The sequence below is a fragment of the Triticum dicoccoides genome, chromosome 3A (assembly GCF_002162155.2).
Source record: "Triticum dicoccoides isolate Atlit2015 ecotype Zavitan chromosome 3A, WEW_v2.0, whole genome shotgun sequence".
NCBI classification, from domain to species: domain Eukaryota; kingdom Viridiplantae; phylum Streptophyta; class Magnoliopsida; order Poales; family Poaceae; genus Triticum; species Triticum dicoccoides.
In genome coordinates, this window is record NC_041384.1 from 521746945 (window position 1) to 521773804 (window position 26860).

Below are 26860 nucleotides of genomic sequence, written 5' to 3' on the forward strand. Positions count from 1 at the left end.
AGGGATTCCTCCCCTTGGCCGCACCCCCCTAGGAGATTAGATCTCCTAGGGCCGGCGCCCCCCCCCCCCTTGGCCCTCCTATATATAGTGGGGGGTGGAGGACTTCTCACCTTGATCTTTGGTGCCTCCCTCTCCCTCTCCAACACCTCCTCCTCCTCCATAGTACTTAGCGAAGCCCTGCCGGAGTACTGCAGCCCCATCACCACCACGCCGTCGTGCTGCTGCTGGAGCCATCTCCCTCAACCTCTCCTTTCCCCTTGCTGGATCAAGAAGAGGGAGACATTACGCTGACTGTACGTGTGTTGAACGCGGAGGTGCCGTCCGTTCGGTGCTAGAATCTTCGGTGATTTGAATCACGTCGAGTACACCTTCCTCATCCCCGTTCTTTGAACGCTTCCGCGCGTGATCTACAAAGGTATGTAGATGCAATCCAATCACTCGTTGCTAGATGAACTCCTAGATGGATCTTGGTGAAACCGTAGGAAAATTTTTATTTTCTGCAACGTTCCCCAACACCTACTCCATCAGCTCCATCTACATCGACTGAAGCCTTCGTTCTTGGAGTTATCCGAACACCACCACCTGAAGACCAAGTCTGAGAGACGATTTAGTGCTATGCATTTTCTAGGAACTTTTTGGTAACTTGTTGGCAAAGGGGGAGAAAAATGTATAGATCATAGGCTTCGAGAGAGAGCGTTGTTGTTTTTTATTCTCTCTTGCTTTGGTGGTTGAATTTTATTTGCTTTGCTTGTTTGAGATACTTTCTGTCTGTGTGATACTTGGATGATCATGTGTGTTTGATCATATGCTACATTAATGCTTGTTGGATGACATTATCATTTTATCCCTATATGATCATTCACTTTGCTTGGTGATGAGTGCATGTATTTAATTATTATCATTTTGAGCGCTCCACCAAGATGTATGTGACATGGAAGAGTAACCCATGAGCCTAATTCTCTGTGCATTTGCAGTCCAAAGCAAATCATAAACTATGCACAAATTTAGGGGGAGCTCTTGCTTTTCACATACTTCTAAAAGCGACAATGTTTTTCACTCTTATTATCATTCGTCGAAGCTTTGATCTATATGTTGTCATCAATTACAAAAAAGGGAGAGATTGAAAGTGCAACTATTCCTAGGTGGTTTTGGTAATTCCTAACAACATATAGCTCATTGAACTAATGTTATTCCAAGATTAATATTTCAGAAAAAGCTCAATGAATAGCATGGCATGGATGAGAAAAGTGGACCCCTTAAAATACTAAGGACAAAAAGATTGGCTCAAGCTCAAAGCTCAAGACTCTACATTTTATATTTTAGTGATCCAAGATCACATTGAGTCTATAGGAAAAGCCAATACTATTAAGGAGGGATGAGGTGTTGCTTAATGAGGTTCTTGCTTCATAGTGCTTAGTGATATGCTACAAAACCCTCAACTATCTTCCCACATCCACATATGATCTAAACCAAAAGTCAAACTCGGCCCACCGATTCTTTCTATCCGGCGCCATCGAGTTCAGATGTCATAGCCACTGCCACAAACCCTAGGCAAATCGGTCTCACCGATAGGGATCTCGGTCACACCGAGATGGGATTGTAATCTCTCTGTTTCCCTTTGTAACGTTTCGGTCCTACCGAGATGAGCGATCGGTCCCACCAAGATTGCAATGTAAACTCTCTGTTTCCCTTTTGTAACATTTCGGTCCCACCGAAATGAGCGATCGGTCCCATCGAGTTTACCTGACCAACTCTCTGGTTAGTTTATTACCAAAATCGGTCCCACCGAGTTTGTGTAATCGGTCACACCGAGATTACGTTATGCCCTAACTCTAACCATATCGGTCCTACCGAGTTGCATCTCAGTCCCACCGAAAATCCTAACGGTCACTAGGTTTGCTAAATCGGTCCGACCGAGTTTCTCAATTCGGTCTCACCGAGATTGGTAAATTGTGTGTAACGGTTAGTTTTTGTGTGGAGGCTATATATACCCCTCCACCCACTCTTCATTCGTGGATAGAGCCATCAGAACAAACCTACACTTCCAACCTATATTTTCTGAGAGAGAACCACCTACACTTGTGTTGAGACCAAGACATTCCATTCGTACCATATGAATATTGATCTCTAGCCTTCCCCAAGTTGCTTTCCACTCAAATCTTCTTTCCACCAAATTCATATCCTGTGAGAGAGAGTTGAGTGTTGGGGAGACTATCATTTGAAGCAGAAGAGCAAGGAGTTCATCATCAACACACCATTTGTTACTTCTTGGAGAGTGGTGTCTTCTAGATTGGCTAGGTGTCACTTGGGAGCCTCCGACAAGATTGTGGAGTTGAACCAAGGAGTTTGTAAGGGCAAGGAGATCGCCTACTTCATGAAGATCTACCGCTAGTGAGGCAAGTCCTTCATGGGCGATGGCCATGATGGGATAGACAAGGTTGCTTCTTCGTGGACCCTTCGTGGGTGGAGCCCTCCGTGGACTCGCGCAACTGTTACCCTTCGTGGGTTGAAGTCTCCATCAACGTGGATGTACGATAGCACCACCTATCGGAACCATGACAAAAACATCCCTGTCTCCAATTGCGTTTGAATTATCCAAATCCTTCCCTTTACATTCTTGCAAGTTGCATGCTTTACTTTCCGCTGCTCATAGACTCTTTGCATGCTTGCTTGAATTGTGTTAAGGTTGCTTGACTTGTGCTAAGATAGCTAAAATCTGCCAAAGACTAAAATTGGGAAAAGGATAGATTTTTAATTGGTCAAGTAGTCTAATCACCCCCCCCCCTCTAGACATACTTTCGATCCTACACCTTGCTTCTAGGTTTTTCTCTCTCCCACCGGTCATCTTAATCAGCGTTTTCCTTTTGGTTTTCCGACCTATGCTTGATCGGTTTACGTCACCCGCCGTCACCGTCGACCCCGTGCACCTCTACTCCAACACCGGCACGACCGGCAGGCTCTTCGCCGACCCGACGGCCTCGCGTGACAGGCGGCCCCTCACGGTCGTCATCCGTGCATCGGCCCGCTCGTCTATCTATGCCGACCGTCACCGCCCTCTCCGACCGGGACACCAGCATCGCCCTTATCCGGCGGCCTCGCGCCATGCGGCGGCCCATCAAAGTCGTTGTTCGCACGCCGACCCGCCCGTCGTGTCTGCACATCGCGGCCCTACGGTCTGCCTCGCCGGCTTCGTCCCCGGCTGCATCGGGCCGACTGCGTCAAGCTCATCGGCTGCCTCAGCTCGGGCGCCATTGCTATGTTGGTTGCTCAGGCCTCGCTGCCCAGGTGTCGGCGCTGCTTTGGCAGCCCGGGTGTCGATGCTGACATGCTCTTCTGCACGACGTCCCACGCTCTCACCGCCGGCTTCATCTCGGACTCCGCCACCCCACCTCCACCGAGCGTCGTCCCCGACATCGCGCGCGATCGGCTTGATCACCCGCTCGACGCCGCAATCCACCACATCTACGCCCCACGACAGACCTGGCCTATCGGTAGCTCATGCCTCCGCAGGACCCGTGAAGATCGTCCCTAAGTTTAGTGTGCCCCTCCACCAATCGAGCAACAGGCTGCCGTTGCGTCGCCCCGTCGAGCTACAGCGCCGCCACCTCGTGGTTCTTTTGGCGGCTGCAATGACTCACGCGTCGTCCCTTCGGACCGTAGTGCCGCCATATGCGGTCCCCGCCGCCGCCCCGAGGCCATCCCCGCGGTTGCACCGACCCGTGCTCCGCCGCTGCGCCGCCCCTTCGGGCTGTAGTGCAGCAGCCCACGGTCCCCGCGGTCGCCCCGACCCGCCTACTGCCGCCGCGTCACCCCTTCGGGACGTGGCGCCGCGGCCCATGGTCCACCGTCGTCCTCGCGCGTCGACCTCTTGTGGTATGCGTCGCGCGCCTCCCTTGGCGCGGGAACGCCACCGTCCATGCTGGTCTTCGTCATGCTGTCGGGTTTCTCGCCTACTTCGAGCACCGCCGCCGCTCTTCTTCGGCCACCGCCGCCGCTACCCCCATAGCCGCCGCCGCCCGTCCACCGCCTTCGTCTTCGTCCAGCACCAGCTCGTCGCCAGCGTCGCCGTCATCTACCCCGGCCACTTCATCTACTCCGACCACCGTTGGTTACATCGATCCCGCGCTGATGGACGGTGCAATCGTCGTCGAGTTCTTCTCTGTTGGCCCCTCCGACTTCTCCGACATGGTGTACAGCTTGTGCAGGTCCCTCGTCTACGCATGCCCGGTGCTGGCAACACCGATGCGTGCCTTCGTCCACGATGTGTCCCCGGGCCTGGCAAGCCTGGCGCGACGCTTCGTCAACTTCGTCTTCACCCGTCTACGCATGCCTGGTGTCGGCAACACCGATGCGTGCCTTCATCAACGATGTGTCCCCGGGCTTGGCAAACCCGCTGCAATGCATCAACAACATCTTCTTCCCGACGTACCACTACTTCGACACCGCTGCGCCCATGCTAACTCGGTGCCTCCTTGCACCCGCGGCTCCACGGCGACTTCCTCGACACCGGCTACCCTGACTCGACATCGACCACGGCTTTCTTCTCACGGCTACCTCGACCACGACTACACCATGCTACGCTCTCGGTTACATCGACAAACGACACAAAGGGCTACCGCCTTGCTTGAGCAACCTTGTCGGTTTCCACTCCAGCCACGGCTTCCGCCATGCATCGACCGTTACGACTGTGGGGGGTGTCTGTCGGCTTGCCTTCGAATTCTTCTCCAGTCTCACCGTCTGTGTCGCTACCGCTATGATTACGGGGTATATTAATTATCGTGATTATTAGGAAAGCTACGATAGCGTAGGATATTATTCTATCTTGCCTTGTACTCCAAGATGATCATGTACTCCCATATATGCCCATGAGGCTCAAGCAATACAATGAACAATTTCACCAATCCCTCTCTCTCCCTTCTAACACCACAACAGTGAGAGATCGTGTCCGCTCTGGGCGGACATGAATTCGGCACTGGCGCTCTGGAGCGGCACTGACTGTTTCGGCGGGATGCACATGCGGGCGAGTGAGGGGGTTAATGGTGGACAAGGGCAGTCAGAAATGGACATGTCAGGCGGTCCGGGCGCCCGCAAAGCCCTCCTAGTTTGTCTTCTATCTGTGAGAAGAAGTGTGTCCGGACCACTAAGCGTACCAATACAGAACTGCATTGCATGAAAAAACTTGTCTGACAAGGCGGTTGCGGCTGGTTTGGAAGTCAAACGTTGCAGATGCCCAAATAGCAACTCCAATGGGGCGACCCATTTCGTACGCCGCCATTCGTTTGGGTCAGCGCGGATTGAAAAGGCGGCCCAACGCGCCGACCCAAACGGATGCGCGTCCTCTTTCGTCCACCCGTCGATCCATTTCCGGCCCATTTTTGAGTCGGATTTGCGCCGGCACGGGCAGAAGACGGGCGCGTGCGCGCTCGCCCTCTCTCCTCCCCGGGCTCGCTGGTCGATGGCACATTGGCCTCTCCCCGTCCAACAATGTACCGTCGCCCGCCTGCTTCCTCGCCGACGCCGCTGGCCATTTTTTCCGATAGAAAAGGATACATAGATAGTTGTAGCATAGACAGAAAAAAAAGATGAACTACTCGTCGTTTTCCGACTCCGACTCGGTAATGTCCTCCTCCGACGTCTGAATGTAGGCGTCAGCATACCGCTCGTCCTCGGAGTCCCAGGACGACGCTTCTCCGAGCTTCAGGTTCAATTGAGCGGTCTGCTTCCGCACACGCTTGTCCTCCCAATAGGCGGCTCACTCCGTCCTCCTCGCCTCCCTCTCCACCCTCCTTTGCTTGTAGAACTGGCGCTCGTCGACGATGTCTTGCGGGAAGCGTTCGCATCACACCACCATGGCTTCCATGTCCATCTCGGCGATGGCAAGGCGACGCTGCCGCCTCCGGTGGTCACGACGATCCTTGTCGGTGAAAAGCCGCGGGAGAGACGCGACATCCTGCGCCCGCTGGCTCGACACGTCGGGGAAATTCATCTCCCGACGAGGCCTCAGGAGGCGCCACGCCGCCGCGTCATGCGCGCGGGCCGCCTCCTCTGCGGTGTCGAATGTGTCGAGAATGAGGCGTTTCTCGTCAAACCAGATCTCGGAGGAGAAGGCGCCGGAGCGGCGCTCGCGGACTCCGCGAAAATCCAAAGCGCCTAGGCGGCGCATCGACATGGTGACGCAGAGGCAGCGAGGCTAGTGAGGGAGGAGAGGAGTGAGCGGCGGGCGGAGTGTGGAGGGAGCACTTTCTTATAACGAGCGTCGGCCGCGCCAAAACTAGCGCGCGAACCTTTCCCGCGCACTGGAACGCCAAAACCAGCGCGCGCAGTCATGAAATGGGTCGGCGCGTCGGCTGCACTGCCGATCCAAATCTAATTGAGGACGGACGCCGGACGGGCGGCCGACCCAAACGGACAAAAGCACCGTCCGTTTAGGTGGTCTGTTGGAGTTGCTCTTATAAAACTGAAAAACACCATCTAGTCAGGCTAGCTATGCATTGGCGGGACGACTTGTTTGTTTTGATTGGTCGAGTGATGCAACCCGCGTCGCGGCGTCCGGCCGACGCCTCCCACTGAGCCGAAATGAGAATCAGAGGCGATCCAGCCCACGGACTGGGCATTACCTTCATCAGTGTTTCGCTTCGCAGCCGCGACAAACACCGTCGCTGCCTGCCCTGGGATTTGATTTCTTGTGATCGGAGGGCACTCAACCCATGCTTCATGTTCCCATCTAGCACGGCTGAGCACCTTGCTTACAGATGCCCGAGTCGAGTCCAACCCAGCGAATGTCCACTAACAATTCTACAGGAAGGGGCACACAGATCAATTCCTGTGGACAGCGTACACGGATCATCTCCTGTAGAACACTTCATACTACTACTACATGTTAAGGTCAAATTAAACCAGCCTCTCTATATATACAGCGTAGCTGTATGTTCAAGAGCCCACTCACAGATCATCTTCGATCTTCATTTTGTTCGACATCATCTATCATGCCTCTTCTTGTGGCTCTGCCCGTGCCCATCTCTGTTAGTGCTAGCACGGGCGCTCTTTCTAGTACCGGTGCCGCATCTCCTTCAGCAAATGCTGATGGCCTCCTGTTCGATGATCTTGTGCTCGGTGACGGCGATGGAAGCAAGAATGAGACGGACGACGACCCCGCGGTGAAGTTGGAGTGGCTCAGGTCACAGATCATCGGCGCCGAAGCAGAGTTCTCGTCGCCGTTCGGGACTCGCCGCATCACGTACGCCGACCACACGGCGTCCGGCCGCTGCCTGCTCTTCGTCGAGGAGTTCGTGCAGCGGAACGTTCTCCCGTATTACGGTGCGCGCCATTAACAGCCTTTCCGCTAACTTTTTTTTTATACTTCATCTATTCATTTTTATAAGACCTTGAAGATGTTTTAGACAAGGTGCAAAGTAGCTCATTTTCAGTTGTCTGAACGACTTATAAAAATGAACGGAGGGAGTAACTTTTTTTTAACTGATTCTAGTACTAGTAGGAGTACAAGTTACGCTCACCCGAACTAATGAAAATTTTGGAATTGTCAGTGATGTGTAAGTCTGTGTCCATGATGGTGTAGGCAACACGCACACGGTGGACAGCTACGTGGGCATGCACACGAGCAGGCTGGCCGGGGAGGCGGCGCGGTACGTGAAGCGCAGCCTGGGAGGCGGCCCACAGGACGTGCTGCTCTTCTGCGGCACGGGCTGCACCGCCGCCATCAAGCGCCTCCAGGAGGTGACCGGCATGGCCGTCCCTCCCACGCTGCGCGCCAGGGTGCTGGAGGCCCTGCCGCCGTCCGACCGGTGGGTGGTATTCGGCGGGCCGCACGAGCACCACTCCAACCTGCTCTCGTGGCGGGAGAGCCTCGCGGAGGTGGTGGAGATCAGGCTGCGGCAGGACGACGGCCTCGTCGACATGGCGGCCCTGGAGGCGGCGCTGGCGGCGCCCGGGCGCGCGGGGCGACCCATGCTGGGTTCTTTCTCGGCGTGCAGCAACGTCACCGGGCTGCGCACCGACACGCGGGCCGTGGCGCGCCTGCTGCACCGGCACGGCGCCTTCGCCTGCTTCGACTTCGCATGCAGCGCGCCCTACGTCGACATCGACATGAGGTCCGGGGAGCCGGACGGCTACGACGCCGTCTTCCTGAGCGCGCACAAGTTCCTCGGCGGGCCCGGCAGCCCGGGCATCCTCGCGATGGCGTCGCGGCTCTACCGCCTCCGCCGCACCGCGCCGTCCACCAGCGGCGGGGGCACCGTGCTCTACGTCAGCGGCTTCGACCACGGAGACACGGTGTACTGCGAGGACATGGAGGAGCGCGAGGACGCGGGGACGCCGGCCATCATACAGAAGGTCCGAGCGGCGCTGGCGTTCAAGGTGAAGGAGTGGGTCGGGGCGGAGTGCGTCGAGGAGGGCGAGCAGCGCATGCTCGCCCTCGCCCTCCGCCGGATCCGGACGGCTGCCAACCCCAACCTGCGCCTGCTGCTCGGCGGCGACCCCGGCAGCACCGCAGGCCGGCTCCCGGTGCTCTCTTTCGTGGTGTACCCTCCGGTCGTCGACGAGAACAAGGAGGTGGGGGCGGCGAGGCCGCAGTTGCACTGCCGGTTGGTGACGAAGCTACTGAACGACCTGTTCGGCGTGCAGGCTCGCGGGGGCTGCGCCTGCGCAGGGCCTTACGGCCACCGGCTGCTCGGCATCACTCCGGCGCGAGCCAAGGCCATCAAATCCGCCGTCGAGATGGTAACCGAAACTAAACAGTTTCCAACTTCATCATCCTCTGCCCTCACTATTTGTTGATGATGGATTCTGACCGATCAATCCATGCAGGGCTATCACGGAGTGCGGCCAGGGTGGACGCGTGTCAGCCTGGCGTACTACACGTCGGCGCGCGAGGCGGAGTTCGTGCTGGAGGCCATAGACTTCGTCGCCAGTTTCGGCCACCGGTTTCTGCCGCTCTACACCTTCGACTGGAAATCCGGGGACTGGCTGTACGACCGCAGCTGCGGCCGCGTCCGGCCAGACAACGGGCCGGTCGCCGATACTACCATAACTTGTGCTGCTGCTCCTGAGTCGCATACCGGAGAAGTCAAAGCAGAGCACGATTACCAGAGCTACATGGCGTTTGCACGGAAGCTGGCCGAGTCCCTGCTCAACACTGGCCTGGATGACGCTCCGGCTAGGGGCATTCCCAAGGCCATTGACCCGCAGTTGGTTTACTATATGACGTGACTTGAGTCGCTGCAGAGTTCGACCCTTGGGTCCTTTTGTCTGTATAAAAGAAGATGCAGACACAGAATGTATATTTGGCAAGAGTCGTGTCATATACTCCCTCCGTTTAAAATTACTTGTTTCGAAAATGGATGTATCTAGAACTAAAATACGTCTAGATACATCCATTTCTGCGACAAGTAATTCCGAACAGAGGGAGTACATACAACGGTGTGAGAGAACGTACTTGAGGAACAAGAATGATGACGAACCTTTTTGACCTCCTTTTAGAGCAAAATGGTAATTTTCCATATATAACAGAAAGTTTTTTTTATATTAGAAATTTAGAATGAAGATAACTGTATCCAGAAACACAAGACTTGTTATGAGAACTTTCTTTTAGAAGAACAGGGAGCACCTCCCCGGTTCCATTACTCAGAATGAAACCAAAACCACACCAAGTCTGATACAACAGCTCTTAAAAGAGCAGTCTAAAAAACAGTAAAACAGCAACAAGCTAGCTAGGGAAAGTAGGAGGGGAACTCTTGATCTATGAGGACATATACACTCTATATGGAAAATAATTTAATAATTCAACAAAAAGTCAAAAAATTCTGAATTTTTTTTTGGAATAAACTTGACCTTACATTGTACTTGTGAGAAATTTTTCACAAAAAGAAAATCCCCCTTTGACTTCTTTCCAAAAAAGACAAATTTTTGATCAAAATAGTGTGAATAGTGACCTATAATAGCAAATAAATTTTGTCTTTTTCGCTATGAAGTCAACGTTGATTTTTATTTTTTGGAAATTTACATACTAGTGCAGAAGTAAGTCAAGTTTATTCTAAAAAAATTCTAAACTATTTGATTTTCTGTTTAATTATTAAAAAATTCTCCATATAGGGTGTTTATACAACCAGGAACCGAAGTGTATTTCTCGGGAAAGTAGCACTATTACAAAAGAAGCCTCCCAGCAGGGGCATAGTCTCATGAAGAGTTGGTAGGTGAACTTAGAGGACACAGGGAGCATCCAACGACGCCTTCATGGCCTTCAGAGGTGGAGTGGCGTATGCCTGAGGTGACCAGCAGGTAAAGAGAGTAGACACTGGACTGATTGGTGCAGCTTTGTGGATGTCTCTCTTCTTTGGCGATTATGAGAACTTTCCTCCTTCCCAAACCACAGAGAGGAGATTTTTCTGGGCTCACCGTGCAGCCACTCCTCTCCTAGTAGGTCATCAGCCTCCTCCTCCACTATCTTTGCACGCGTAGGAGGGCAAGAGGCTCCCATCTATTAGATGGAGTTTTGAGCATGATTCGTTTGATGCCGAAAATGGACATGCCAAAAATTGTCTAGTGCTTGGTTGGTTACCATGTTTACTTGGCAACCTCACAAAAAATTGTCAATTTTTGGCAACTTTTAATATTGTCAATTGTTAGCTTGCCAAGTATTGGCAATGCCAAATGTTGGCATCAAACTAATTATTCCCTTCTTTGAAGCTTTTAGTAGGCCTACGTGTTGACCCCGATCTGGTGAATAAAGTTTCCTCGAGCCTCTCATATCGACGATGTGGGCTGGGGTGACTTCGGTGGCTCGTTGACGTAGATTACCACCGATATTTCTGGCCAGTGATGTTAGGGTTCATCGGATGCAGCAACGACTTCCATCTATGGTTGCCTCGTCTCTGTCAATTTGGTGCAGCCTCCAATGTCAAAATGATGCCTATGAGCTTTTTAGAGGTTGGGATAGTGAATTTGTTGGTCTTCTGACGATAGCTTAGACGGTTTCTTCTCTAGACGATGGTTCGTTAGTGGCCTCGGTGACTTCCATCAGTGATCAACAACTGGCTAATCGGACAATGGAGAAGACGGAACAATAACATGTCGTCGGTCCGTTCGAGATGAGGAAGACAATCACCCTCAAGGACCACAATGTATTTATTTTTTTGAGTTGGACCTCTATGTATTTTCCTTATTTTGAACAAATGCTTGTACTGATGATTTGTTCGATGGATCTAAGTCACGAGGGACAAAAAGATAACTTGCATTTATTTATTTTTGAGAATTCACAGTTTTATTTTTCTTTCCTTGAAAGGGGAATTCACAGCTAAATCAAGTTGTAGCCAGCCAAGATGTCAAAAAAAAAAAGTTGTAGCCAGCCAATCGTTGGTATGCCGGCCCAACGTCTGAAGGCTGGAAGAGAAAAGGCGCCAACCTCATTTTCCCCAAAGAGAAAGGAGAGGCCCACCGTCCGTATCGCGATCCAGAGTCCAAATATTTAGACTCCCCTCTGACTGATACCCAATCCAATCGTCCCAGACCGTCTCTGTTTCTCACCTCATGGCCAGATCTGCGGCGCTGCTGCTGCTGCTGCTCGCTCTTCTCCTGGTCTGCTCGGGGGCCGCGTCGGCAGCCGCCGCGGCGGGCAGAATCAAGAGCAAGGCTGCTGCTCGGTCAGCGAGGGCGGAGGCGGAGGCGGGGTGCCGGGATCTGGCGACGCGCGGCAAGTGCGTGGCGAGCGGCGGCGGGGGCAGGTGCCGGTGGTGCCGCAGCGAGGCGCTCGACGACATGTGCTTCGGCGCAGCGGAGGCGTGGCGGCTCCCGAAGCAGGTCTTCTCCTGCGACCAGCCCGCCGGCGCCGCGCACGCCAGGAGATAGCGTCGACGCCGATGCCTTCCCCGGAATGGGAGGGATCGTTGTACTATTCTACTCGCTGATTGTGAGATTTACCGAGTGTTCGCGCATTGTACTGTCGTGTTACTCATCAACTCATGTATACGTAATTGGTTTTATCGAAACGAGGCTGATCGCGGCCGAATTTATTAGCTTCCATTTGTTCTCGGGATCACTTGCCTTCGATCTTCACTCGTTTCGATCGAATGTTTTTGAGATCATCCATTTTCTTGCGTTGAGGTTTCTTTTCCGAATCAGCACAGCACCTTCGCAAATTGACATTCTCGGCCAATGCAAAGGACCCAGATATAAATCTTACGTCACCCGCATGGCAATTTCTCTGGTATTTTTTTTACTACATGGCAATTTTTTACTTTAAAACATACACATGACAAGTCCGGTCACTTGATTTTTAGTGTTCAAAATTTAGGAGCGGATTTGGAACATTTCCTGAAAACAACAGTAAGGGCGCAACGCAATGTGGGGGATATTTAAAAACGAAATATGTATATGGCAACCGTGTGACAGATTGCAAAACTGCCACACGCCTCCCGATCTTCTTCATTTCCCGCACATCCTCCAATTTTCGGGCAAAAATAATGCTTGAACTAGAATTTGATCTCTGGTCTGCAAGTAATCAACAAAGGGAACTAACAACCTCACCTATGACACTGATTGTTGAACAAGCTAAGAAAAATACTGTTTTGACATGTTTTTGCCTTTAATAGATGGTAATATACGCAGCGCACATCTGATAACTGAGGTAGAAACATCATGGTAACTTTGACCGTAGGGATTTTTTTTTGAAAAGATACTCCGATATCTTCTGTGTAAATAACACGATAGTATACCTCCCTTCCCTGACATTTTTATGTGTAAATAGTATGAAAATATATGCACCGCGATAACTAAACACCATGATAAGTTTCTGACCCGTGGGGGAGAATTTGCTGAAACATACCCCTGATAAATTTTGTGTAAATAGCATGATATTTTAAGCACTACGGGCTTGATAGGTTACCTGGAATCACCATGATAACTTTTTCTCCCAGGAAAAAGTTGTTCAAAACATCCCCAATAATTTTCGTGTAAATAACATGATAATATAAGCACCGCATAACCGATAACTTGCAATATAAACATGATGGTAACTTTTTTTACCAAAGGAAAACAAGTTGTTAAAAACATACACTCGCCTCGCGCGTGGGCCTCTTGAATGAACACAACACATGGCGTGCCACGGGAAAGTGACATAATGTTTAGTGTCATGAGGGGCACACGTGCTATAGGCGTGATAAGTTACACAAAAACATCGTGGTATTTTTTGACCTAAGGAAAAAGCTACTGAAACACACCCAGATTTTTAGGTGCAAGTAACATGATAATATACGTACTGCAGACCCGGTAACTCATGTACAATCCACACATGATAATTTTGACCAGGATGAGGTTGATGTACATATACTCTGATAACTTATGTGTAAGTACCACAGTATTTTACACATCGAAGACCTTCTAACTTGTGTATAAAATACAATGGTGACTTTGAAGGGGTGTAGTTGTTGAAGCATAGTACCTGGTACGTTCTATGTAAATAGTATGGTAAGTTATGCAACACAGGCCTGATAATTTGCATACGAATATCATGGTAACTTTGTCCTGGGGAGAAATCATGTGGTAGACGTGAAGAAGTGGCAGTTTTCTCGGGGATGAACGCGCGAGATGTGGGGGAGAAGCAGGTTTCTCGGACGAGCCTCCGGGGTCGTTTGGGAGGAGGCGAGGTCAAAGGACGGGGGATCGTGGGGTACTTTTAAATGAAAGAAGTAAAGGTGTGGCAGTTTTGCTTATATGACACACGTGTACCAAATATCACAGTCCATTTAAAAAAGAAAAAGACAGTTCAATTTTTTTAAATAACTTTTAATTTATTCATCAACTGTCAAGGTAGTACAAAGAATACCAGAAATAAAAAATACACCGAGGCCTATAGACCACCTACCGACGACTAATAGCACTGAAGCGAGCCGAAGGCGCGCCGTCGTCTTCGTCCCTCCTCATCGGAGCCGAGCAAACCTTATTGTAGTAGACAGTCGGAAAGTCGTCGTACAAGGCCACATAAGACCAGCACACGAGAACAACAGTCGTCGCCAATGAAAAGAAGCGTAGATCGAAAAAATCTAACTTGTAGACACATGAACACAAACGGACGACTACAAGATCCACCTGGATCCACCGAAGACAAACGCCGACCGAATCCCGCGAGATCCGCTGGAGACAAACCTCCACACCCCCTCCGACGATGCTAGAAACACCACCGGAACGGATGCAAGGCGGGAAGAACCTTATCTTCAGAGAACCACCACCGCCTCGCCTGTCTGAGCTAGACACAAACCATAAAAGAACTCAAAAGAACATGAAAAACTGAGCCCTCTGGCCCATCCACCACGCCTCCATATCCCTAATATCACATGAGACGAGGTAGACCGGCGACAGCACCGGCGAGAGACACGAGAAACCCTAGCCAATGGGCCCTCTTTCTTCCCATGAAAGAAAGAAAACAAATGGACACCGTTCAAATTAACAAGCCTTTAATAGCTTGCTTGACGATGACCGGTGCGTGGACTCGAAGCAAGAACAGGCGAATGGAGAGGATTTGCATGGGGCGTTTTCTCCTACTACCAACATAGCGCCCGTCGCGGTCGCGTACAGGAAGTGCCCTCCCATCGTGGTGGTGTCCAAAGCTGAGCATGCTTGCATTCGCAGTAACAAATTGAACGTATTTAAATTGCTGGAAGGCAGCTTACTAGGCGACAGTCCATGCCTCTCCTTCCATGATGGTTGCCGCATTGTTCTCAGCCAATGGCACAGCTGTACTGATTGACCACGCTAAACCGAACGATTATTATGGAAGATTCTCAACGGACGTGCTTCGCAATCAATGGACGCAGAAGAGATTAGACACCTCGAATTAGTATATGAAGAACAAAACTGTATACGATTGTCTGTGGCCCGTCAGCAGCTCAGCTTTCATTAACCATTGCAATTTGAAGAAATTATTCGTGTACGTGGTCTGGTCTGGAGACCCAGACAGTAAAAATTACATGCAAGCAAACAGCAGTAGAGTAGGAGTATGTCCCAAGGGGCCAATATAGGATTAATCAATAATACTTCTATATCCTAGTGCCTTTGGCGGCAGCTGGAAATAACCTGATGGCAATAGTTCCTTGCTTGCTTCACTTGCCCGCCCCTGCCAGGTCTAAATTCAGCATATAGGCGCCGAAATAAGCACACAACAGCTCCGCATGTCTACATACTCCACGACTTTGATCCGCTGGAGAAAGCTTGCTATTTACATCTCTTTAGAGTGATACAACATACATTCCTCGGGCACATCTGGTATCAAAGGACTCTCAGCTGAGCTAGAAAGGCGGCACATAGATCAAGAAAGAGGAGATGCGGCCCGCTCGCCCTTTGCAAATCCAGAAGGTATTTCTCATCTCTTGTTTTGTAAAGCTGCAATATCAGAAATACAGAGACAGCTAAGAAGAATGCAACACGGATAATGAGAACATATGGTTTTAAGTGCGTAAGCGAAATAAGGAGGAGAAAATATTATTCAAATCGTATAGGTTTATGAATTATGTAAAGTTGTTGCCGAGTGGAGGCACATCGGGATCACCATCAAGTGCACAACTGAAGTAAAAGGTGATGCGAATAATGGGAGTTGAATTTCAGTTTTCGCATGATAGTGACTGCAATAGACATCAAGTGGAGGCATGCAAGCAGTAGGTGTATGGCAACAGGGGTGTGTGTATACAATGGAAATAAGATTCCAATTTTATGAGGTTCCTGAACCTATTGCGCCGATTCCAAAGTAAAAGAGATGCAGGGATATGTGAAGAGTTATCTTGTGTATATAACTTCCTAGTAAAAATATCATGTATAGACGAGCGTGCATGGAAATGCAAGGGACTGCTAGTGAACAATTTGGAGTGCCATACTTATAGTGACTAAAAGGTCAAGGTCTGCTACACTGTTTAACCATCAGGAGAAAGACACGCATAAGTACTCATGCATCACACTGCTGTATTTGCATCAGGACTTCTCATTGGATGCATACAGATGGATTTGCAATTTACCTGAAGTTCGAACTTAATTAAATTTAACTTGTCACCCAGGTCGTCGGTTTCAATAGGCTCTGCACTGAAGTTATAGTTGGTATGATTCATATTCTCCTGACCGGGAAAGCCAGGAGGACTCCATCTACATTTCATGTTATAGTGTCCAATTTTTTTCCAGTATACATTCAGTTCTTGCAGAGCCTTCAGCACTTCAGTCATAACTTCTCTTGGATGTGCTCGAGACTGTCAAAATGAATCCAAAGATGTTAATTGAAATATATAAGAAAGAGCTTAAGAAAAGCACCAGAACAAAGCTAAACATAGATTACCTGAAGCCCAAGAGCCCATTTCCTATCAGCTGGAAAATGTGGTCTCAAGCCAACTGGAGATTCCATATATGGTTGTTGCCGATTTCCATGAGCTGGACTTTGTGTTTCACTTGGAGTAATGGGTGAGAAAGACGATTCCTTGATGCCAAAGTTATTAGAAATCAATAATCTAACAGCACATGCATCAGTCAGAAGATTAAAACAGAATCGGGGGAGGCAAACAAGTGAACACAGTAACTCACCATAGCTTCTTGATACCCAGCTCCAAGATAGCCAGTTGTTGTGCGACTCTTATTATCCAAAAATAAATAATATGCAACTGTTGCCTGCAGTGCGCAGATGAATTAGTCATGGTCGTTAATTTGCACATAACAGGCATATGCAGACAACAGAACGTAAAAAAAAGTTACCTCATTTTGCAATCTATTATGAATTGATTCAACCAGCAGGTTTTTGTCAAATCCCAGACTGATAACTTTAACAAGAGATTCTTCATCAATCTACAAAATCATGAGAGAAACCAACACCTTATTTGAGGACTTAAATGAAGAAATACATGACTAAAAAATCCTGTCAGCTCCCATCTGGACAGTCACACAGAAAACTGCAAGATTGACTCCAATACACATAAAATTTTAAGAAACCAGTGAGCACTCCCATGCATAGCCTCACTAAATGGCACAAGGCAGAAGGGTAATGTACAGACCCCAGAAAAAAACTTTAAAATATATCATTATAAATCATGAAGAGAAATGATGGGCACATTTTTAACCACATATAAACTTAACCACCAAGTTTATATGCCTTAATAGGAGATATCAACAATATAAAATATTTTTATGGGCGGAATATTTGGCATAACTAACACACAGAGAAACACCATTATATCATAGTTCAACTGATTTTCATAAAGGAAGCGGTGCAGAGGGCTAATTATACCTTTTTAACTTGTTGTGCAGTATCTGGTGGAGGCACGGCTAAATATCGTGGGAGTTGAGCTTCAAACCATGGATGCTCGCGTATTTCACGAATGGTTATCCTCTTCATAGGATCAACAACTAGCATCCTTGGAATCAAATCCCTTGCTGGGCCTGATAAATGGCTTGGAAGGGTATATATTCCACCCTGAAATGAAAAATGGAATATATTATTTATATCACTAGAAGCAGGTACAGATGCACCATTCAAATGCAGACTACACATATATTTGCTAACCTTTATTTTCTTAAAAAGGTTGGGTATGTTCTCATCATCAAATGGAAGAGTACCACATAGAAGAGCATAAAGAATAACACCGCAGCTCCATACATCAACTTCAGGCCCAGCGTACAGTTTTCCAGATATAACCTAGATAACAGAAAGTATATTATACAGTGAAACCAAAGAGTCTGGGAACAAAGCTAGGAGTACAATGATGTCATGTCCTTTCTGTCTGAAAATAGTTCAAGGATAATTACCTCTGGAGCTGCATAATTTGGGCTACCACAACTTGTCTTAAGAAAGTGGCCGTCACGCATAACATTACTTAAGCCAAAATCCGCAATCTTAACATCACAATTATTGTCCAAAAGAAGGTTCTCCGGCTTTAGATCGCGGTGCACCACCATGTTCCTGTGGCAATATTGAACACCAGATATGATCTGTACAAAGACAGAAAACAAAGTAACCCGTCACGTTAAGGGTCTAAGTGGAATGATAAACATCATTACTGTGTCTGCACTCTGCAATTTCCGAGCAAACTATATTTTCACATGCCATTGCTGATACATCATCAAAATAAGTGGCAAACAAGAACAAAAAAAAAAGCTTAATCCAAACTTTAGAGTTTAGAAACTAGGACGCTGAGTAGAATCTTCAGAATAAAGGGTTCAAGACAATAAAGGAGAGATTACCTGTTGAAAGAAACGGCGGGCCTCTTCCTCCTGTAGCCTACCTTTCTCAACAATGTAATCAAACAATTCACCAGACTTAACATACTCCATAACCACATAAATATCAGCTGGTGCCTCTATCACTTCATAAAGGCGGATGATATGTGGGTGCATGAATAATCTTAATATCTTGATCTCTCTTTTCACTGCAAGAGAACAATGCAAAAAAAAAAACTTGAGTGCTTCATTTTAGACCAAACAACTATATAAGATACTCCCTCTGTCTCAAAATGTAAGACGAGAGCATTTGTTGTGCTTGGCACTTGAGCAGTGAATATTTTCTTAAACAGTTCCTGTACAACATTTATAATCAAGAGCGGTGCTGCATTCACAATTTTCTACATCATGCAAAGATAGAAAAACAGGAGCACTCCATTTATGAGAATGGTAATTACTACAACGGCTGAATCACAGGGAGTATATGTTATTAATAGAAGAATAGTAGCATGCCAACTTTCCATTTATGAGCGACAATTACTACAACAGCAGCATACTACTATATACCCAATATGTACAGAATAGGAAACTCTATACTCACTGAAAGAGCTCAATAGATAGAGCAAGAAAAATTACCAACCTTTCTCTTCCATCTCCATGTTTTTGATTTTCCGGCGGTTGAGGATCTTGACGGCCACCTTGTGACCAGTTTTTATATGCTCGGCAATCTTGACCTTCCCGAACGAACCAATCCCCAGGGTCTTCCCAATACGGTAATTCTTCAAAGGGTTGCCATCTTTGCCGCCTGTCTCCATCTTCCACCTTAATCGTAATCACACCAAAGTACACTTCAGGAAACGAAGACCGGGAAATCACTACTAGTACGAAATTTCACATGGAAACGACGGGCGGGCATGAATAAAGCGCGCTGGCTGTTCCAATTAAGCAGGACAGATCCAGCTGGTCCGTGTGCTGAATTGCAACTCCAAGCCTACGACGGCCGGGGATAAAAGGCAGGCAGAAATGCTTAATTCTGAAAGAAGAAGGACCATTTGCCCCCAGAGCAGAGCTCCAGCTCTTCCTGCCCAATTCAACCTGAGACCCACAGCATCGCCGGAAAACCAGCAAGCCATGCTAAGCTCGGGAGCTCACGGATCTGCAGGCTAGGTGGCGAGCGAATCCCGCTCACTCCTGGAGCGATGAAACGAAAACTCACGGTCCGCCCAAAAACCCAAGCGCCTCGCGGAATTCTCGGGCGGGAAGGGGCGCGCGAGGGGGAGAGAGGGGGAGGCGGCGAGGCGGGATCCCCTACCTGGCCGCCGGCGAGGCTTCCCGGGGAGAGGCGTAGCGGCAGCGGCGGCGCGGAGATGCGGAGGGCGGACGGAGAGAGAGAGGAGGGGGGTGGAGAGACTGGAGAGCGATGCGTCGCTCACGGGACCGGGGGAAAGGGAGGGGGGAGGGGGAGGAGAGATTCGATTCCCGCAACACCGAGGGCCCCACGGCGACGGCGACTGCGGGTGGGACCGCGCGCGCCCGTGGCGCGCGCGGGTTCGTGCGGCTCGCTGGTGCGGTGGGGGGCCAATCAGACAACGGGCAGAGGACGTGGGACGGGGAGGATTCCATCGCGATCTGTCGTTTTCCGCCGGGTGGATGCGACGGGAACGCGACGCGACGCGACGGGACGGTTCGTTCCCGGTGCGTTGGTGCTTGGTGAGCGCCACGGGTTCAACAGTGTCGGTACTCGCTTCAGCTGCGATTAACGTCCGGGGTTTTTTAGCAAGAGAATATCTGACACCGTAGAGACCAAATTAGAGCACCTACAGCTGCCGAATCCGACCCCTCAAATGCCCATTAACGCGTCCGGTCACGTCTCAAATGTTGCGTTGCACATCCACATACCGCAAATTCTGACCCTTAAATTCATACAATCCATGCACATCGATCATACGATACAAACTGCCCGAAGGTCAAAATTCGAAACAAAGCAAAGCAAAGCAAATCATAATAGTTCAGCAAACCGGACATGGCAAAATGAAATCAATGTCCGAGCGTGACGGATGGCCTCGGATCACTGGCTCGGCGCCTGCTTCGAGCGGAATGCGTCCTGCTCCAGGCGGAATGCGTCCTGCTCCGCCTGCATCCAGGCCGCCTCCTCCAACTGCATCCGAGCCACAGCTGCCCTCGCCGCCTCGCACTTCCTACGATCGTTGATCTCCATCTTCTTGTCCGCAAGCCACTTCTTCGAATGCTTATCATAGAGGGTCTCGTCCGCCAACATGATCCTCACATCTTCCACGTCCCGTGCGAGTTGCAACCTCTCCTCCTCAAGCTCTATGTCGCCAAATGTCTTGGCCTTCTCAAGCTACCATTTGATCTCCGCTTGTTGCTTCTCCAACTCAATCTTCTCCCTCTCAATTTGGAGCATCTTCTTCGTCCTCTTCCGGTCCCACTCCATCATTTCTTTTTGCGCATCCAACATGAGCTTGTACCACTCCTCCTTGCTCTCCCTCACTGAAAAATGCCCGTCCATGTTGACCGGCGAGGGTCCGGGCACGGAAATGGCTGGAGGGCGGCGGGAGGAGGAGGAAGGGTTTGGTGGATTTGGTGCAATTTAGAGTAGGGTCGGGCTGTCGGGTCCGACATGGCGGGCGTGCCTGGGCGCCCCCATATCCACCCCTTATTTGGCTGGATATGGAGGTGCCGGTCAGCCCGGGCGTTTGAGGGCCGTTTGAAAGGCCCGTCCGGGTCAAAAAATCGTGACCGGGCGGCCTGGCCGGGCGTTTGAGACGGGTTTGAGGGGTCCGGTTGTAGATGCTCTTACTAGTACAATGAAAATTTGTGGTTGGATGGTCAGCGCATCTTCAACGGCAACCCGCAATTTTCCTCTCGCATCCTTCTGCGGACACTGATGCGGGAGACTGCCATCCAACCGTAGTATGTATATGTCCGCCAGCAAATTCAAGTTCAAATCTACATTGATCCACACAATGCGCCGGATCACACCCGCGTTGGATCGCATCCCAGATCAAAACCAAAAGGAGGCAAATATGTTTAGTTTTTACATGCCCGAATCCAAAGAACATCAGTCCGGCAGTCCGTGCATTTCTGCCCTGCCGGATCGGCCATCACAACAATTTGCTCCCCGATCAAGGAGGTGCCGCCGCCGCGTAGGCAGCCTCCGCGTCCGCCACCAACTCATTTTTCTGCCGCTCCAACATTTCATAGTGGACGGATTGCATGATAATTCTAGCATTGGCATCCAAAGAGTCGATATTCCATGTCAACATCTTTGTGTCCTCCGCATTAGCGGCAATCTTCACCCTCTTCTCCTCGAGTGCGGCCTTCCTCTCTTGGATCATGGTCCTCTCTTTGAGCTTGATTTTCTTCTTCGTCGCCAACCGCCTCGTCCGCCACGCTCACCACGCCCATCGCCACCACCAAGCCCACCGGCGGCCAGACGCTCTTCAGCTTCTTCTTTGCGGCCTTCGCTTTGATGCGGCGATTTTGCCGCTGAAAGTGCAACTAATCCCCGGGTGGTTTTGATGATTCATAACAACATATATCTCATTGAACTAATATCCATTTAAGATAAATATTTCAGGATGTTCAATGATTGGCATGGAATGGACTAGAGATGTGGACCCCTCAAAATGCTAAGGACAAAGATTGGCAAAAGCTCAAGAATCTTCATCTTTATTTTAGTGATCCAAGATCACATTGATTCTGTAGGAAAGCCAATACTATTAAAAGGGGATGATGTGTTGCTTAATGGTCTACTTGCTCAAGTGCTTAGTGATATTCCTCGAAAACCCTTAGCCACTTTCTCCATCCAAATATATTAGACAAATTCCAAACTCGGCCCCACCGATTCTTTCTACCCGGAACCACCGAGTTCATATGACATAGCCACTGCCAGAAACCCTAACTATTCGGTCACACTGATACGGATCTCGGTCCCACCGAGATGGCCTTGCCAGCGTTCTTTGATCTATTGCATTCGCTTCGGTCCCACCAAGTTTATGCAATCGGTCTCACTGAGTTGGCTTGACAGATTCTCTGTTGCTTATTGCCTCACTTCGGTCCCACTGAGTTGATGCAATTGGCGCCACCGAGATGGTGTTTGCCCTAAGTCCTAGCACATCGGTCCGACCGAGTTGTTCCAGTCGGTCCCATCGAGATTCCTGATGGAAATATGCCCTAGAGGCAATAATAAAATGGTTATTTATATTTCCTTAATCATGATAAAGGTTTATTATTCATGCTAGAATTGTGTTGACCGGAAACTTAAATACATGTGTGGATACATAAACAAATACTGTGTCCCTAGTGAGCCTCTACTAGACTAGCTCGTTGATCAAAGATGGTTAAGGTTTCCTAACCATAGACATGAGTTGGCATTTGATAACGAGATCACATCATTAGGAGAATGATGTGATGGACAAAACCCATCTGTTAGCTTAGCATATGATCGTTCAGTTTATTGCTACCGCTTTCTTAATGTCAAATACATATTTCTTCAACCATGAGATCATGCAGCTCTTGGATACCGGAGGAATACCTTGTGTGCTATCAAACGTCACAACGTAACTGGGTGATCATAAAGATGCTCTACAGGTATCTCCGAAGGTGTCTGTTGAGTTGGCGTGGATCGAGATTGGGATTTGTCACTCCATAAATCGGAGAGGTATCTTTGGGCCCTCTTGGTAATACATCATCACAAGAAGCTTGCAAGCAAAGTGACTAAGGAGTTAGCTACGAGATGATGTATTACAGAACGAGTAAAGAGACTTGCTGGTAACGAGATTGAACTAGGTATGGAGATACCAACGATCGAATCTCGGGCAAGTAACATATCGACAGACAAAGGGAACTACGTATGTTGTCATAAAGGCTCGACCGATAAAGATCTTCATAGAATATGTAGGAACCAATATAGGCATCTAGGTCCCGCTATTGGTTATTGACCGGAGAAGCGTCTCGGTCATGTCTACATCATTCTCGAACCCATAGGGTCCGCACGCTTAACGTTCGTTGATGATACAGTATTATATGAGTTATGTGAGTTGGTGACCGAATGATGTTCGGAGTCCTGGATGAGATCACGGACATGACGAGGAGCTCTGGAATGGTCCGGACGTAAAGACTGATATATAGGATGATAGTATTAAAGGAAATATGCCCTAGAGGCAATAATAAAGTTGTCATTTATATTTCCTTATATCATGATAAATGTTTATTATTCATGCTAGAATTGTATTAACCGGAAACTTAGTACATGTGTGAATACATAAACAAACAGAGTGTCACTAGTATGCCTCTACTTGACTAGCTTGTTAATCAAAGATGGTTAAGTTTCCTAGCCATGGACAAAGAGTTGTCATTTGATAAGCGGGATCACATCATTAGAGAATGATGTGATTGACTTGACCCATCTGTTAGCTTAGCACGATGATCGTTACAGTTTCATTGCTATTGCTTTCTTCATGACTTATACATGTTCCTCAGACTATGAGATTATGCAACTCCCAAATACCGGAGGAGCACCTTGTGTGCTATCAAACGTCACAACGTAACTGGATGATTATAAAGATGCTCTACAGGTGTCTCCGATGGTGTTTGTTGAGTTGGCATAGTTCAAGATTAGGATTAGTATCTCTGGGCCCTCTCGGTAATGCACATCACTATAAGCCTTGCAAGCAATGTGACTAATGAGTTAGTTACGGGATGATACATTACGGAACGAGTAAAGAGACTTGCCGGTAACGAGATTGAACTAGGTATTGAGATACCGACGATCGAATCTCGGGCAAGTAACATATCGATGACAAAGGGAACAACATATATCGTTATGTGGTTTGACTGATAAAGATCTTTGTAGAATATGTAGGAACCAATATGAGCATCCAGGTTCCGCTATTGGTTATTGACTGGAGATGAGTCTCCGTCATGTCTACATAGTTCTCGAACCCGTAGGGTCCGCACGCTTAACGTTCTGTGATGATTTGTATTATGAGTTCTGTGATTTGATGAATGAAGTTTGTTTGCAGTCCCGGATGAGATCGGGGACATGACGAGGAGTCTCGAAATGGTCGAGACGTAAAGATCAATATATTGGAAGGCTATATTCGGACATCGGAAAGGTTCCGAGTGATTCGGGTATTTTTGGAGTACCGGAGAGTTACGAGAATTCGTATTGGGCCTTAATGGGCCATACGGGAAAGGAGAGAAAGGCCTCAAGGATGGCCGCGCCCCTTCCCCATGAAATGGTCCGAATTGGACTATGGAAAGGGGGTGCCCCCTTCCTTCTTTCTCCTTCTCCCTTCCCTTTTTCCTATTCCATGTGGGAGGTGGAATCCTACTAGGACTAGGGAGTCCTAGTAGGACTCCACACTTTAGGCGCGCCCTATGAGGGCTGGCCTCCTCCTCCCTCCATCCTTTATATACGTGGCCAGGGGGCACCCCATAGACACACAAGTTGATCATTGATCCCTTAGCCGTGTGCGGTGCCCCCTCCACCATAATCCACCTCGGTCATATTGTCGTAGTGCTTAGGCGAAGTCCTGCGCTGGTAGCTTCATCATCACCGTCATCATGCCGTGGTGCTGACGAAGCTCTCCCCCGACACTTTGCTGGATCGTGAGTTCGTGGGACGTCACCGAGCCGAACGTGTGCAGATCGCGCGAGGTGCCATACTTTCGGTACTAGGATCGGTCGGATCGTGAAGACGTATGAGTACATCAACCACGTTGTCATAATGCTTCCGCTTATGATCTATGAGGGTACGTGGACAACACTCTTCCCCTCTCGTTGTTATGCATCACCATGATAGATCTTGCGTGTGCGTAGATTTTTTTTGAAATTAATGCGTTCTCCAACAAGTATTTGGTCTCCGGAAAGGTTTTAGAATGCAATGGGTATTTATCGGGTCACCGGAAGGGGTTCCGGGAGGCCGCGGGGAGTTACTAGGCCTAACGGACCAAGGGGAGGGGAGCACACCAGCCCACAAGGGGTTGGCGCGCCCCCAACCTGGTCGCAGGCCTTGTAAAGGAAAGGGAGGGGTTGGCCCCCTCCCGCCTTTCTCCAGGGAAGAGAGAAAGGGAAAGGGGGGGCTTCCTAAGGCAGCCAACTGATACGTCTCCAACGTATCTATAATTTTTGATTGCTCCATGCTATATTATCTACTGTTTTGGACTATATTGGGCTTTATTTTCCACTTTTATATTATTTTTGGGACTAACCTATTAACTGGAGGCCCAGCCCAGAATTGCTGTTTTTTTTGCCTATTTTGGTGTTTTAGATAAACGGAATATCAAACGGAGTCCAAACGGAATAAAATCTTCGGGAACGTGATTTTCTCACCGAACGTGATCCAGAAGACTTGGACCCTGCTCCAAGGAACAAAAGAGGCGGTCACGAGGGTGGGGGGCGCCCCCCTAGGGCGCGCCCCCTGCCTCGTGGGCCCCTCGTTGCTCCTCCGACGTACTTCTTCCTCCTATATATACACACGTACCCCCAAACGACCAGAACAGGAGCCAAAAACCTAATTCCACCGCCACAACTTTCTGTATCCATGAGATCCCATCTTGGGGCATGTTCCGGAGCTCCGCCGGAAGAGGGCCGTCATCACAGAGGGCTTCTACATCATCCTAGCCCCTCCGATGAAGTGTGAGTAGTTTACCTCAAACCTTCGGGTCCATAGTTAGTAGCTAGATGGCTTCTTCTCTCTCTTTGAATCTCAATACAAAGTTCTCCCCCTCTCTTGTGGAGATCTATTCGATGTAATCTTCTTTTTGCGGTGTGTTTGTTGAGACCGATGAATTGTGGGTTTATGATCAAGTCTATCTATGAATAATATTTGAATCTTCTCTGAATTCTTTTATGTATGATTTGTTATCTTTGCAAGTCTCTTCAAATTATCCGTTTGGTTTGGCCAACTAGATTGGTAGTTCTTGCCATGGGAGAAGTGCTTAGCTTCGGGTTCGATCTTGCGGTGTCCTTACCCAGTGACAAAAGGGGCAGCAAGGCATGTATTGTATCGTTGCCATCGAGGATAACAAGATGGGGTTTATTTCATATTGCATGAATTTATCTCTCTACATCATGTCATCTTGCTTAAGGCGTTACTCTGTTTTTAACTTAATACTCTAGATGCATGCTGGATAGCGGTCGGTGAGTGGAGGAATAGTAGTAGATGCAGAATCGTTTCGATCTACTTGTCACGGACGTGATGCCTATATACATGATCATGCCTAGATATTCTCATAACTATGCTCAATTCTGTCAATTGCTCAAAAGTAATTTGTTCACCCACCGTAGAATACTTATGCTCTTGAGAGAAGCCACTAGTGAAACCTATGGCCCCCGGGTCTATTCTCATCATATCAATCTCCATCACTTTAATCTTGCTTTGCTTTTTTACTTTGCTTTTACTTTTTACTTTGCATCTTTATACCAAAAATACCAAAAATATTATATCTATCAGATCTCACTCTCGTAAGTGACCGTGCAGGGATTGACAACCCCTAACCGCGTTGGTTGCGAGTAGCTATCACTTTGTGCAGGTACGAGGGACTTGAGCGTGGGCTCCTACTGGATTGATACCTTGGTTCTCAAAAACTGAGGGAAATACTTACGCTACTCTGCTGCATCATCCCTTCCTCTTCGGGGA

General features: G+C 48.8%; 3 protein-coding genes across 4 annotated transcripts; 2 read left to right on the forward strand and 1 right to left on the reverse strand.

Annotated features, from left to right (window-relative positions):
- Window positions 1-6986: 6986 nt before the first annotated feature.
- Window positions 6987-9225, forward strand: LOC119272517. Its single transcript, XM_037553985.1, has 4 exons — window positions 6987-7317; window positions 7577-8736; window positions 8824-9027; window positions 9067-9225. The coding sequence occupies exons 1-4, from the start codon at window positions 6987-6989 to the stop codon at window positions 9223-9225; spliced, it is 1854 nt and encodes a 617-aa protein (XP_037409882.1).
- Window positions 9226-11488: 2263 nt separating this feature from the next.
- On the forward strand, window positions 11489-12041 carry LOC119271955. Its single transcript, XM_037553585.1, has one exon. The coding sequence runs from the start codon at window positions 11542-11544 to the stop codon at window positions 11857-11859; it is 318 nt and encodes a 105-aa protein (XP_037409482.1). The 5' UTR covers window positions 11489-11541; the 3' UTR covers window positions 11860-12041.
- A 2838-nt stretch (window positions 12042-14879) lies between these two features.
- LOC119268943 (serine/threonine protein kinase OSK1-like) lies at window positions 14880-19638 on the reverse strand. 2 transcript variants are annotated; one of them, XM_037550663.1, is made up of 11 exons: window positions 19505-19638; window positions 18833-19014; window positions 18217-18401; window positions 17782-17964; window positions 17540-17671; window positions 17264-17449; window positions 16735-16824; window positions 16567-16650; window positions 16325-16462; window positions 16014-16238; window positions 14880-15387 (listed from the first exon to the last, which is right to left on the reverse strand). In XM_037550663.1, exons 2-11 carry the CDS (start codon window positions 19005-19007, stop codon window positions 15274-15276), a joined length of 1512 nt encoding a protein of 503 aa, XP_037406560.1. In that variant the 5' UTR covers window positions 19008-19014; window positions 19505-19638; the 3' UTR covers window positions 14880-15273. The 2 variants fall into 2 exon arrangements, with proteins under 2 accessions (XP_037406560.1, XP_037406561.1); XM_037550664.1 differs by lacking the exons at window positions 14880-15387; window positions 16014-16238 and having other exon boundaries at window positions 16362-16493.
- Window positions 19639-26860: the final 7222 nt, after the last annotated feature.